The sequence below is a fragment of the Diceros bicornis genome, chromosome 10 (genome assembly GCF_020826845.1).
Source record: "Diceros bicornis minor isolate mBicDic1 chromosome 10, mDicBic1.mat.cur, whole genome shotgun sequence".
Lineage (NCBI taxonomy): Eukaryota > Metazoa > Chordata > Mammalia > Perissodactyla > Rhinocerotidae > Diceros > Diceros bicornis.
In genome coordinates this window covers 12,544,503-12,558,237 of record NC_080749.1, presented here as the reverse complement: position 1 = coordinate 12,558,237, position 13,735 = coordinate 12,544,503, and the positions used below count along the sequence as shown (strand labels likewise).

Sequence of the window (13,735 nt, the reverse complement as noted above, 5' to 3'; positions counted from 1 at the left end):
TTGTCGAATCTAATCACAGAAGTGACATCTGCCCATTACTTTTGCTATATTCTATTGGGTAAAGCAAATCACAGGTCCTGCCCATGTGCAAGGGGAGGAGACTACATAAGAGTGTGAATACTGGGAGGTGGGGATCATTGTAGAGTCTCCTCACCATAATAATGGTAAGCAAAATAAAGTTCATAAAGAAGCACAACTCTTAGAGATGAAAATAATGGTTACCCTTGAGGTGGTTAGTGACTGGAAGAGAGCCCAAAGGGGACTTTTGGAGTGCTAGTAATTTTCTGTTTCTTGATGTGTGTGCTGATTACGAAGATGTGTTCAATTTGCAAAAAGTCGTCAAGCTATAAACTCATGATTTGTGCACCTCAGTATATGTATGTTATAATGAATATAATGTTTTTAAAAAAATGATAACTGGGTTGCATCTCTACAGATTCAAATTTACTTGGAGTATTCTCTGTGGAAAATTTTATTTTAAAGGCATAAAGCCACAAGGACAACAGGAAAGGAGACAACAGCAGTTGAGAGACCTCAACAAATTTCGGAAGCAGATAAATGATAAATAAGTGATAACCAACTTAGAGAGGAGAAAACTGAAATCTAAGCCTGAAAAGGGGAGGGGTGGAATCTGAGAAACAAAAAGCAAGCCAGTGCACACTGCGGAACGCTGGAAAGGCTCGGGGATTGGAGGTATCAGATACTTGTGAAGATAGGGGTATAAGGTGGGGCTGACAGTGTGAGGATTGGTTGAAAGTATTTATACCCATTTAGACACTTCCCCTCCCTACCCAGACTATCATAATTCTGGAGGTTTCCTTCTGGAGGAGCTGGTCCAGAGAGGCTCTAGATTTGGGAGTTTCCATTTAGAGTAAGGCCCTGAACTGAAAACTGGGAAGTTAACTCAGAGTCCACATGCTGAAGGGTGAGACATCCAGCCTGCCTTCTTTTTTCAGCTTCCAGAATGCTGTTTGCCAAGTATAAATGTCTCACTGGAGAAATTAAGAGGATTGTTTTCTAGAGAAACTGACCAACCAAAGAGAAAAGGCCCCCAGAGACTGTTTGTGGATCCCCTGATGAAATTGCCAGGAAATCTGCCTAATAATTGGACCTAGAAGCGCATTAGTTAATGCGTTTTGCCCGTTTCCCACATTTTGCCCATATTTCCAAGTAGCATTCCAGTGCTTCCCTCTTAAATATGAATAGGTGCTTCCCTCTTAAATGTGAAGAGAGCCAAAGATTATCAAGTGTTTGAGAAAAGACCAAAACGGGTAAACTGAAAAAGAAACAAGGAGAAAATAAAGGCAACGTGAGGATCAAAAGCTTCACAAAATGATAGTATCGTGAGAGAGAAGATGCTGCATCCATGTAGCAGTAACTGGAAATTAAAAAGAAAAGGAACAGAGAACAACGTATTCTTAGAAATTATTAACCACGTTAAAAATAAAATCCAGGGCCAGCCCCGGTGGCCTAGTGGTTAAGTTCAGTGCACTCCACTTCAGTGGCCCAGGTTTGGTTCCCAGGCGCAACCTACACCACTTGACTGTCAGTGGCCATGCTGTGGTGGTGGCTCACATACAAAAAGACGAAGATTGGCAGTGGATGTTAGTTCAGGGTGAATCTTCTTCAGCAAAAAAAATATATATATAAAATAAAATTCAAAGCATATGTGGAAGATAAGATTGAGGAAACCTCCCAAAAAGTAGAAAAAAAGATGAAAACTGGGAGAGAAAAGAAGGTTGGAGGATTGGTCTAGGAAGTCTGATATGTGAATCATCAGAGATCCAGAAAGAAGAACAGAGTAAATAAAAGTGATAAAATTGGGGCCAGCCCGCTGGTGTAGCGGTTAAATTAGTGTTCTGCTTTGGCAGCCCAGGGTTCGCTGGTTCGGGTCCTGGGCACGGATCTACTCAGCACTCATCAAGCTATGCTGGGGTGGCGTCCCACATAGAAGAAATTGAAGGACCTACAACTAGGATATACAGCTATGCACTGGGGCTTTAGGGAGAAAAAGGAAAAAGAGGGAGATTGGCAACAGATGTTAGCTCAGGGCCAGTCTTCCTCAAAAAAAAAACAACACTATAATTAATATTTCTGAATTTAAAAAAAGGTTTTTTTTAAAAAAAAAAATGAGAAAATTGTCAAAGAAAGGAATTGAGATTTTCCAGAACAGAAGTACTTGAGTTTTTAAACTCAGTACCCAGCACAGAGAGTGAAAATAGCACCAAGACACACCATGGAATTTGAGAATATCAAAGTTAAGAGAGGATGTAAGTCTTCAGGGGGGTGGAGGGAGTACAAACGAAGGATTGGTAATCAGAATGACAGCAGACTTTACTGAAAGCTAGAAGATAGTGGAACAATGCCTGCAGAATTCTGGAGGAAAATCATTTTTCACCTACAGTTTATATCCAAACTATCAGTGAAATATGAGATTAGAATAAATAGACATAGAGTTTCTCTAAAATATATACTTCTGTGCAGTCTTCCTCAGGAAGCTACTTACTGATGTGTTTTCATCATGTGTTTCATCAAAACAAAGTGATTATCTAAGAAAAAAGATGACGTGGGACCCAGGAAACAGGTGCAGGAGCTTACCAGGAGGAAGGTGAAGGGAAGTTCCAAGCTGACAGCTGCTCAGTAGGTCTAGAAAGGATCTTGTACAGATTTGAAGAGGATATAGAGGTTCCAGAAAAGACACTGCCAAGAAAAACACAAACACATGGCCCACCCAAATTTAAAAATGACATGACATGTCCGAACGTACTGAGAAGAGATCCATGGTTTTATCTTCAAGGTGAGGAGTAAATTAGAAATTAAGTATAGAAAACTGAGCAAGCAGTCACAACAAAAAATGAGACAGTTAACTCAGTCCAGGGAAAACAAATTGTACAAGAAAAAAATACAGTACACTTATAATCAGTTGTGAAAATAATTTACCTCATTACAACAAACACTGAATATTAACATTATCAAAATTGTTCACATAACTGTTGAAAAGATAGGAAGGAAGGGTTGTGGGGCTGGTGAGTAGGGTGTGAGAATGTTAACCCTTCATAGTCTAGTAGGAAGTCATTGTAGAAACATGACACACCAGTTAGGACTTTTGCTAGTTGTGCATCAGAACCACCTGGGGGCTTGTTAAAACGCAGGTTGCTGAGCCCACGCTCAGGGTGTCTGAATCAGTATGTCTAGGTGGTACCTAAGAATTTGCGTTTATAACAAATTCCTGTGACTACACTTTAAGAACCAGAGATACAGAAAAGCCAAGGAAAATACCAGAAAAAAACAGTTGAAAGTGTTTGTCTATATGTAGTGGAAATGGAGAGGGTGATACAAGAGACTGCTGTTTCATTTATAAACTTGTTAGTACTTTTGACATGTTAAACTGTGTCCTTTGAACTATATATTTTGATACTAAGTTTTTATAAAAGCAAAGTAGATGTCATTACATCCTTGTGTCTAAGTTCATGCTCTTCTTCTATGGCAGAGACTCTTGAGCCCTCATGCAAAACCCACATGCTTTTATTTTTCACATAGCTCTAACAAAGCAGATTAATTGGTGTAGGAACTAAGGCACAGCCATCTGGGAAGATGTGAAGAAGCACAGAACAGCCTTCTTCCCATGGTATTTCCTGAGCAGGTTGCTGTCATGCCAGCACAGTACTGTTCTGGATATTCATGATAATAACCCTAACTCATTAAGAAATGGTTACGCGTCCATTTGGTATATTTTATTCAAGAAAGTTGGAGAAATCACTATCTTTAGATTTCATTTCAAGATGAAATAAGCATCAGTTATCTAGAAAATCCCTCCTGTGGACTACCTCATTGCTAAATTAGGTGTTACAAAGTAGTCATTTAGGTCTGTAATTTACTCTCAGCATGCTCTATGTGGCACTTGTGGAGAAATGCACGGTGCTCCCACCCCAAATGGTTTCATTGAATAACCCTCGTACTTTTTTCCTTTCAGTTCTGCTCCAGCTTTGGCGGAGGACGCCATCTTGAAGCAGAAGTGTTTACTGACGACTGAGCTCTAAGCCATCAGCTCCTCCCCGCCTGTAACTGGAGTGAATGCCTAGTGCTCTCCAGCAGTCCGTCCGGGAGTCAGTTTCCACTGGCGTGTGTTGGATTCAGGAGCTTGTCCTTTACTTGTGGGTAAAAACGTTCACCTACATTTGACTTCAAATCCATGAGAAAACAGCTACATTTTCCGTCCAAGTGGAAGGGTGTAATTATACTACATATTTGCCCAAAGGAGGCTATCTGGTCTTTTACTTTCTATAATTTTGTTAAAAGTTGTAAATTCCTGAAACAAGGGAATTACTTTCCCTGTGGTTTCCTTCAAACTCTTGGCTCCACCTAGTGGTTGTGATTGTTCAGAATGCCTTCATAGCTGGGCCGGCTCTGGGCCTTTTGAATGTTCTCTCTCTCTAGTAGCAGGGTGAGTGTCCTTGATCTGAGTTCCTTTTAGAGAAATTGCATTTTCCATGCATTACCTGGAAATCAAGAATTTAGGAAATTAATGAGGACATTATGTAGGTAGATTAGGGGCTAGCTTCTTTACAATTATTACAAGAGTAAAGAGAAGCTTCGAATACAGAGGGTTTTCAAATGTCTCCCATACTTTTGACTTCTTACTGGACTAGCTATCTTAATACTTCAAGTTGACATCAGGCAAGATAAACCTCGAGAAGAACTACAGAGAAATCAATTGCCCATTGTGTTTTTTTCAGCCTTGTCTTCCCACAGGAAGCACTGGCATGTACCACACACACATTGTGTAACTTTTCAGTGTGGAAGGAGCTGGGGTAGGTTAAAGAGACTCTGGGGTATTTACCCCAGGCATCCATACTTCTTCCTGAGCCTGAGGGGAGTCTAGCCCCTGTAGACTCAGGTCGTGAAGGAGTAGCACAGCAATTTCTGGGGCTGTCACTGCTGCACACTGGTACCTGTTTGGACACAGGCTCCATTTCCTTTTAGTATAAATTTAGAAAAAGGAAGAAAAAACAAAAATGCCAGGACAGAAATAGGGAATCAGGGGGTGGGGGAATTTTGTTTCTTGAACGCCTGCCATGTCTGAAACTATATGCAACACACTGAAAGAACTCATATCTTGTACTACATTAGGAATTGTGTGTTAGTTAAAAAAAATTCTCTAGAATTTCCTTATCACTTTTGGTCTGTACAAAAAAATTCTGGATGTTAAAGTAGAAAATAGAGAAAAGTGTAAAAATAACCACCTGTGATCTCAACACCCAGAAAAACAGTATTTTAGCTTTAAAACTTGAGAATGGGGGCCAGCCCCATGGTGTAGTGGTTAAGTTTGGCATGCTCCTCTTTGGTGGCCTGGGTTCGTGGGTTCGGATCCCGGGCTCAGACCTACACCACTTGTCAGCCATGCTGTGTAGCAGTGACCCTCATAGAAGATAGAAGAAGATTGGCACAGATGTTAGCTCAAGGCTAATCTTTCTCAAGCAAAAAAAAAAGGAAGATTGGCAACAGATGTTAGCTCAGGGTGAATCCTCCTCACCAAAAAATAAAAAATAAAACTTGAGAATGCATAAGATAAACCTTAATTGCTGCTGGGAATGAGCATGATATGGAAACCATGTTGGTAAAGTCGTTAATTGCTGTTATCAAGGACTGTTGTTAAACTATGCCTCCTGGAATTTGTTTTTCAGTTTTCTGCCCTGTGATGTGTATATAATTGAGTGTTAATGTATGCTGTTCAGCGTAAAAGAACATCCAGTTTTATGATCTTTAAAATTCCATGGTTTGGACTTTCCTGGGCTTCCTTTAGCATCATTATGTGCTCAGGCAAACACACACCAGTGTCTGACTGGAAAGCTCATGGATTTTAATCTTGTGCTGTTTCCCAGGGAGCTGTAGAGATTGGAAACCACTTTTGCACAGAACTTTTTTGCCGAAGGAAAGAAAGTTGGCACTTCTTGCTGGCTGCCTCCCCTTAGCCATTATGCTAAGCTTCTGGATTTCATTGGTGGAACTCTTGCCAATTCTTAATTGTAAAACAAATTTTCTCACAGCTGTAAGGACCCCCAGAACCAGGGGCTTGACCCAGGACATGTTGGACTGGACATCAGATTTTCAGTGTACTGACAACCCTAGATGTACTGAAAGGTTAAGTTGTGCTTCTAACCACAGAGCAGCTAGAGCATTACTAGCTTGGAAAGCCTGAATTTCCCATCTAGTTGAGGAGGTAGCACCATCCTCATTTTAAACTTCCTAACATTTGGGAATTAAGTTGTTGAAAATATTCTGTAACCTTTGTGTCTTCAGGTACCTGTATTCTTGCCAGTCAGAATATTGCTAAGGACTTTCTTAAAATTCGTTTGAATCTCAAGCTAAAAGGAAATTTTGTCTCATGTCCTGACATGAAGTGCTAAACATGGATTTTAATACTTCAACGAGGAATTAGCCCTGACAGGTTAGATACCTGCCAGGTATAACTTTCCTGTCACATCTGCTGCTAGTGCCATCCCCAGAGCTGCTGTAGCACTCATCTTGTTCTGCTCATCTGAGAATGGAGGGGAGGGAGGGCAGGCTGAGGATACTGTGAGTGTGGCAGAGAGGGGAGGGGAAGAGTCTGTCTCTGTGGGGGGAGAGAGAAGTATGTGTGAGTCAGGAAAGGATGCCGGCAGAGCAAGATTTGAGATGGTAATGGATACGAAGGCAGACTGGTTACACTGAGGTGGGAGGACGAAGGGAGGAGGGACGGCTGTGGTGGCACTGCAGGCTGGTGGCCTTCAGGGCATAGTACCCCATTACAAAAGATTAAAATCCACCTGCACATCTGAATCATCTCATAAATTAAGTAAACCTCTGGTCCTCAGATGAGATAGAATAGCCCTACTGACTGTTCAAAAGGACAGCTAGTGGGGCAGGAAGTTTTTCTGGATCTAGACAGTGTTCCCATGCAATGGTACAGTATACTGAAAAGAAATATTGGCAGCGTTTAATCAAGTCAGGAGTAATGAAAGCATGTTTGAAAAGAAAGCAAGAACAATAGTTTATTTGAGCACTCCAGCTAGAAAGCTGTTAGCATTCCTCCACTGGAGGCAGCTGGGAGGTGATTTATAGCTGAGGTAACAGACCCAGAGCGGCAAGAAATAACCGAAGGCTGCTTTAGCCACAGGCTCACCTGCTCTGTGGTTACTCTCTTTCCAGGTTTCGCTCTGGTTACTCATTAGGAACAGTGATGTAGAACTTGTGACCGGGGGCGGGTTTTAGGTGGGTGCTGAGATGGCGGGGCCTCTTTTGTCCTCTTGCCGTTGCCTCGTCATCTGTCAGGATCCTGGTGCTCGTTGTTGCCGCTGCCGCTTTCTCGTGTTTGCTGTGGGCGCAGCTCTGGGAACACTTGGCACCGAGCCCTGCAGAGGACGGTCTGCTGCCGGCCTTGGGGGAGCGGAAGGAGGTGAATCCCGAGTCAGCCCTTTTCACAGCCCGGTAGGGGACGGGAGGGTGGCATGATGGTTTAAAGTGAGATCAGTAGTTTCCACTTTAGTCTAGGGCAGTAGTTTCTGCCCTAGACTCCTTCAGAACGCATATCATAATCAGTGAGATCCTGTTTCTTACTGTTTGTCAGTAGCATCACCTTTGTACCCACAGGAAGGGCTCCTCGCCCTTTTGTTTCCTGCCCTTCAGGAGACAGTGCTGAGCAGAGGAATGCTTAGGTTGCTTTGATCTTGATCAATTTAGACATACCCTTAGCAGTTTTCCTAAAATGTTTATGTTATTTTAAGAAAAATTCTTTTTAAAAATATTTCTTAAAGTCTACTAAGTTTTTGTCTTTACCTTTATCTGCTTTTGCACAATCATGGATGTTCTGTGGACAATTAAGGATGAAAGCCCTTGGTCGTTCCTTGCATCTGAACTGTTTTTTCTCTTATGCTTCTCAATTCTGGCTAAAACTGGTGCCTCTGTCTTCTCCTAGGTAAGCCCAGAATGAAAGCTCAGTGTCACTTCAGAAACCTTGTTCGAGCAGAATTATTTGGCAGTCACTTACGTAGAGAAAAATCTTTCACATTTTTCTATAAGTAAGGGTCTTGAGAAGCACAGTTCTCGTCTTCTCATTTAGAGCAGGGGTCAGCAGACTTTCTCTGTGAAGAGCAGAAGTAGTTAACACTTGACTACTTATCTCTGCTGTTGTAGTGCAGCATAGGCAATAGTCAGTGAGCCGGCATGGCTCTGTTCCAGAAAGTCTCACTTAGAAAAACAGGCACCGACTCCTGATGTGAAGCTTTGTAGAGTGGGAGAGCGGCTCCCTGGGAGGCAGGCAGTGTTGAGAGAGGTTCTGCAGCATCGTCCGTCGCTGGGAGGCACCTGACATTTCTAGATGGTGGTATCCTCATGTGCACAGGGACAAGATGCAGTCATGGGTCTCAGCAGTTTGGATTAATTTTGCCCTCAGCCTTTTAGTTGCTTAGAAACCTGGAATCTTCTGCAGACTGGAGAATGTACATTTCTATATTATTTGTCCTATTTCCCTCTCAAAAATTTAAACACTCTGGTCCTTGAGTGATCAGAAGAAAGTTGGCAGCTTTTCCTACCTGTTAGCCCCCAGGATGAGGAAATTTGTTTGGATTATAGAAATTTGCCCTGAGCCTAACTCTGCTGTGTTAACATGTTGGTAGAGCTGTGATTATTTCCAGTTCTAAGAGATAGGATCCGTAAATCTCATCACATTGCTGGAGACAATAATTCAGTCACTTCCCAGGATTTCTCTTTGTTAGGGAGGTGTTGTAGCACAGATCCCTTGCTCTTTTTATCTTCATATCTGGATACGTTAGGCAGTTATGAGGACCTCACTAACGACTTTGTGTTTACTTTTTATATGTGTAAAGCTTTGCAGTAGCTTTTAAAGTGTAATTTATTTTTCTATCAAGTGCACTATTCTGTCAGTGAGTTCCACAGTTTTATATGACTTGTATTAGAAGCACCACACCGAACTGCGAGTTGTTTATAACTGAAATGAGAACTGTAGATGTGACCACAAATAAAGCTTTTGTGAAACATTTATGGTTTTATGAGCTGTCAGTTTCTTGGAAGTGTGATACCTACACGCTGGCCTTTTTCTCTCCTGCACAGAATTGTCAGGTCAGAGTTGCTGTTAGATGGAGCTGCTCTTCATGAGAGGTGAAGAGAAGCAGTGAACAGAAGCCGCGCCACAGTTTCAGTGTTCCTTTTAGTACGTGTGGTGTAAACTTGGGAGTAGAGGCATTTTTGAAGTTTAAAAACCTCACTGGTCATACCCAGCATATCCTGGAAGGCACAGTGGTCATCCCAGGAGCAGCGTGATGCAGAGAAACACAGCTCTGCTACTTCATGCCCGTGAGACCTCGAATAAATTACGTAACACCCCTGTGCCTCAGTTCCTTTGTCTGAAGTGACACATTCAGTGTGCGATGCAGCATCTGTAGAGGGGAGGGAGATGTTCTCCTTCTCCTTCTTTCCCCTGCCTCCCGCTGCCCCCAGCCTTCCCCAGGTTTGCCTCGCGCCAGCCTGGTGAAGAACAGCGATGCCTAAGTTGTCTTCAAGACTTCTGCTGGGCAGTCATACAGCACTCTAGGATGTTGGCAAGGCTTCTGAGAAGGCTCATCTTTGGCTCTGCCCTTCTCTCTCTTCTGCCTAGAAGATGGGCAGCGATGGGCCTTGGAAAGCAAGGAGCTTTTCTCACACTCTGAGTATGTGCAGTGAGAGGCAGGAACCTGGGCTCAGTCACCTGTGCTGGAAGCTCTCCTAAAAGGTTTTTTGGCAGTAAGCAACCAAAGTCACTCTAGCTTAAGCAAAACGATGCATTGGAAAGATATGGGTAGCTCTCTGAACAACAGGAGAGTGAGAGGGTGGGCGGAAGTGAAGGGGAGGAAGTGTACACTCCTCCAGCAGGAACAGCCTGGCCACTGCTCACGTTGCAGGCAGGGAGCTCCGACTGGCGCCTTGGGTTGTGTGCCTGTGCTTTGGCCCCGGAGGGCAGGACACCTGACAAGGCCATGGATCCCCAAAGGGAAGAGAATGGATACTAGGCTACCAAAACCACCACAGAATGAACCCAGCCTGCTTCCCAGAAAGGGCTTTTGTGGTCAGCACCAAGGAAAGGCAGGAGGGGCAGAGAGGGTGTCTGCGGAGCTCTGGTTGCTAAGACCTCAGTGTTAGTTTGGTGGCAGTGTGATGGTTTAGGGTGTGATCTGTCCCAGCAGACATTCCACCCAACTGTGCTTAGATTCCAGGACTCCATCCTGGATGAGAGACCTAGAGCAGTGCGGAGCAGCAGGGTGGCCCTGCCCACGTGTGCCCTGGAGGTGCCCCCCAGCCCTGTGTAGTGCATCCTTCACACGTCAAGGGCACCACACAAAGATAAGGGCTAGCTCCTGCTCTCAAGCTAGGAAATTAGGATGTTGGGACAGAAATAGATTTTCAAGATGACCTAGTCCCAGCTCCTCAGTGCTCAGATCCAGAAACAGGTCCAGAGAAGAAAAGGAACGTGCCCTAGGTCATAGGGCCAGGGCCGGGAATTCGGGTCTTGCCTTCCAGGACACTATCATCTCCCTGCTCTCTTTTTGTCTTCTTCCCTCAGCACTGCTTGCCTTGGCTCTCTAAGTCAAAGTTGCCACAAAGAATAGACTCACTTTTTCCGCTGCATCCCTGAGGCCCTTCCTCCGTGGTTCCAGAATGTCCACGGGAGAAGTTTATCCATTTCAAGCCCCTGGGGCTCCAAGCAAAGCCTTCTCAAAAAACCCCAACACAGATCTGGAGGGACCGGCATACCTCTGCCATCCTTCAGGTCTCCAGAGGTCCTGGACAGCCCCTTCCTCTTCCCTGGGTTGCAGCCGCCATCCCCTACCTCGGAGTGATCTCTCCACATTCACCACGTGCTCCCAAAGCCCACTTGTCCCATCGCTTCAAGAGCTCTGAGGGTCATCCAGCTGGCGAACTGACAGGATGTGTGTTCACGGGAAAGTCCCACCCATCCACCAGGGAGCTCTCATGGTTTGCCACTGGTTCTTTTTTTTTTCTATGCAAAAATCTTTAACACTTAAAAGAATCACGTATGTTTTACATTAGATCCTCAGAAATGTTGATGCAAGTAATCTATAATCAATCTATAAATCAAAATTGGGGTGAGTTTATTATGAGCCAAGTTTGGAAGGAGGGGCACCAAAGAAGTGGGGTGTACAGAGTGGTTATATACCGTCTTGGAACAAAAAAGCATACATCACATATGACAGGAATATCTCTTTTACTACTGTCACGAGATGCTTAGGTGGCACAGCATGTCAGTAGTCACAAGGTGAGCATAGCAGGTCAGTAATTAATCCTTAGTTTCCAGGAAGGGATGCTAATCCTTTAAGACATGCCAATATGGAGGGAAGTTACATCCCTATCTTAAGGACATTATTCTTGTCTTTGGGACATAGTAAATGTTTAAAGCAGATGTATAATGCATGCTCAACAGGCCACGTCAGGCCCTTTTGGAAAAACAAGGTCAGACCGAATTAGTTTTACACCAAATGACTTCCTCATATACTCCAATATATCCTTTTGCTTTTCATGTATTTATCAGACCTTATGCATCTTATAGTTGAAAGTTTGTACCCTTTTACCAACCTCTCCCCATTTCCCCCACCCCCTGGCAACCACCATTCTATTCTCTGTTTCTATGAGTTCAGCTTTTTTAGATTCCACATATAAGTGAGATCATGTAGCATTTGTCTTTCTATAACTTATTTCACTTAGCCTAACACCCTCAAGCTCCCTCCCCACTGTCATGAATGGCAGGCTTTCTCATGGCTGAATGATATTCCGTTGTGTATGTGTATACCACATTTTTGTTTTCCATTCAAGGTTGTCTCCATATGTTGGCTATGTGAATGATGCCACTGGCTCTTAACCTATTTTCAAGCTAGGAACTCTCTTGCAAATGGACACGTGGGTAGTTTTGCATACAATTCCCCGTGCTCATTGATCCCCCAGGAAGCCTCAGTTTGGAAGCCGCTCCTCTAGATTAACGATGGGACCGACAGGCGGGAGGAGGTATTGGGAGAGGAGAAGGCAGAGAGGAGGAGGTGGCTCTACTTGGGCAACTGCTGGCTCCCCTCCTGGCTGTCTGCAGCACTGGCCCCTGGTAAAAGCCCAGCAAGTGCTGACTAAACACCTGAAGGCACACCAAGTTCCCAGCTTAGACTATTAAAGAACACAACCCTCTAGGCCAACTGTTTTGTGTGTTTCTTACTGAATTACAATAATATACAAATATGCCCTATTGGAACCTCGTCCATCAGCCCCTCTGTCTTGTCCTTGTAAATGGGGTGAGACTAGTACCTGCTTCACGGCACGAAGGTTAAAAGAGTTAATACTAGATTCCACCTGCGTGCTGATGCCCCCTCAAGCCCTATCTCCAACCGGGACCTCTGCCTGGACCCCCCTCCCAGCTCCATCTGGATGCTAGACAAGCACCTCAGCCTCAGCACATCTTAAGCCAAACTTAAAGTGTCTAACAAAGCCCACCACCCCACACATGTCCAAAGCGCTGCTCCTCAGGGTCCTAATCTCAGTGAACTGTCTGCCTGCCCCTGATTCCTCTCGCTCCCCTCCTGTGTCCGATCAGTCCTCAAGTCCCGCTGGGTCTGTCTCTGAAGTGCCTCCTTGTTTCTGCAGCTACCCCCCTGACCAAGGCAGCATCTGGCTCGAGCTCCGTCAGCCGCCTTCCTGTTGGCTCCCCTGCATTCAATCCAGTGAATCCATTTTCCAGCTGTAGCCAGAAATGAGGTCATGCTCCCCCTTTGCCTTGAAGCCTTAATGGCTTCCCCTTGCCCTGAACACAGAATGCAAACTCCTTTGCTGTCTTCCGTGGCACGGTCTGCAGCCGTGCTGCTTCCACCTCCTTGGGTGGCCTGCTCTTGCTCTCATGACTGGGCCTTCCCTCATTCTGGCAGGAACTTGGTGGCCCCAGGCCCCTTGCCTCGAGGATCTTTGTTTAGGGCTGAGGTTGCACATCACTTCCTCCAGACCTCCTGTGCATTCCAATATCAGCCCTTTTCCACTGTCACCACCCTTTCTGAGTTACTTGTTAACTGTCTTCTCTGATAATGTAAGCTTGTCCCATGCTGCCTCCGGGGCGCCCAGCACGCTGCCTGGCATGCCGTTGGTGCTTTCATATTTGTTGACTGAGTGCTGAACTGATTAAGCACCTACTATGTTCCATGGACCCCGTAGGGCCTTAGTTTAGGTCACCCCGTTTACTCCTTACCACAACTTCTGTGGCCCTACAAGGAGCCAGGAAGGCTGGCTGCCAGCAAGTGTTGGACCAGGAGTTGAACCAGGTCTGTTTGACTCTAGTGCCTGAATTCAGCATGTCCCAAACCTTGGGCCTTCACACACAGGTCACCAATTGTCCTGGTTTGCCTCGGACTGAGAGGGGTCCTGGGACACGAGACTATCAGTGCTAAAACCGGGAAAGTCCGGGGCACACCGGGACAGCTTGTCACTGTACTAACAGACCACTTTCACAATTTTGCCACATCTGTGTGTTAGTTATTTAGTATTTATCTTTTCATCAACTTGCATTTACATAGCTTCATCCTAAAATGTAAATCACAGTTGTGATGGGCTGGTTACAGTTTTGCTAATATGCAGTGAAATAAACACAACTATTACAATGAAAAGTGGTCCATCTGTATGTCACGTAAAGCCATCTCACACAGCCCCGGCGCGAGCT

The 13,735-nt window shown here is 44.6% G+C and overlaps 1 protein-coding gene across 5 annotated transcripts in view; it reads left to right on the top strand.

Annotated features, from left to right (window-relative positions):
* EPB41L5 (erythrocyte membrane protein band 4.1 like 5) overlaps positions 1-9,037 on the top strand; it is a 122,684-nt gene extending 113,647 nt beyond the window's left edge. For 4 of the 5 annotated variants that reach the window (XM_058548811.1, XM_058548812.1, XM_058548808.1 and 1 more), the window contains one exon: positions 3,974-9,037. In XM_058548811.1, coding sequence (XP_058404794.1) covers positions 3,974-4,040 — 67 coding nt within the window. In that variant the 3' untranslated portion in view covers positions 4,041-9,037. The remainder of the gene's footprint in view (positions 1-3,973) is intronic. The other variant, XM_058548809.1, reaches the window with a different exon arrangement.
* The last annotated feature ends 4,698 nt before the right edge of the window (positions 9,038-13,735 follow it).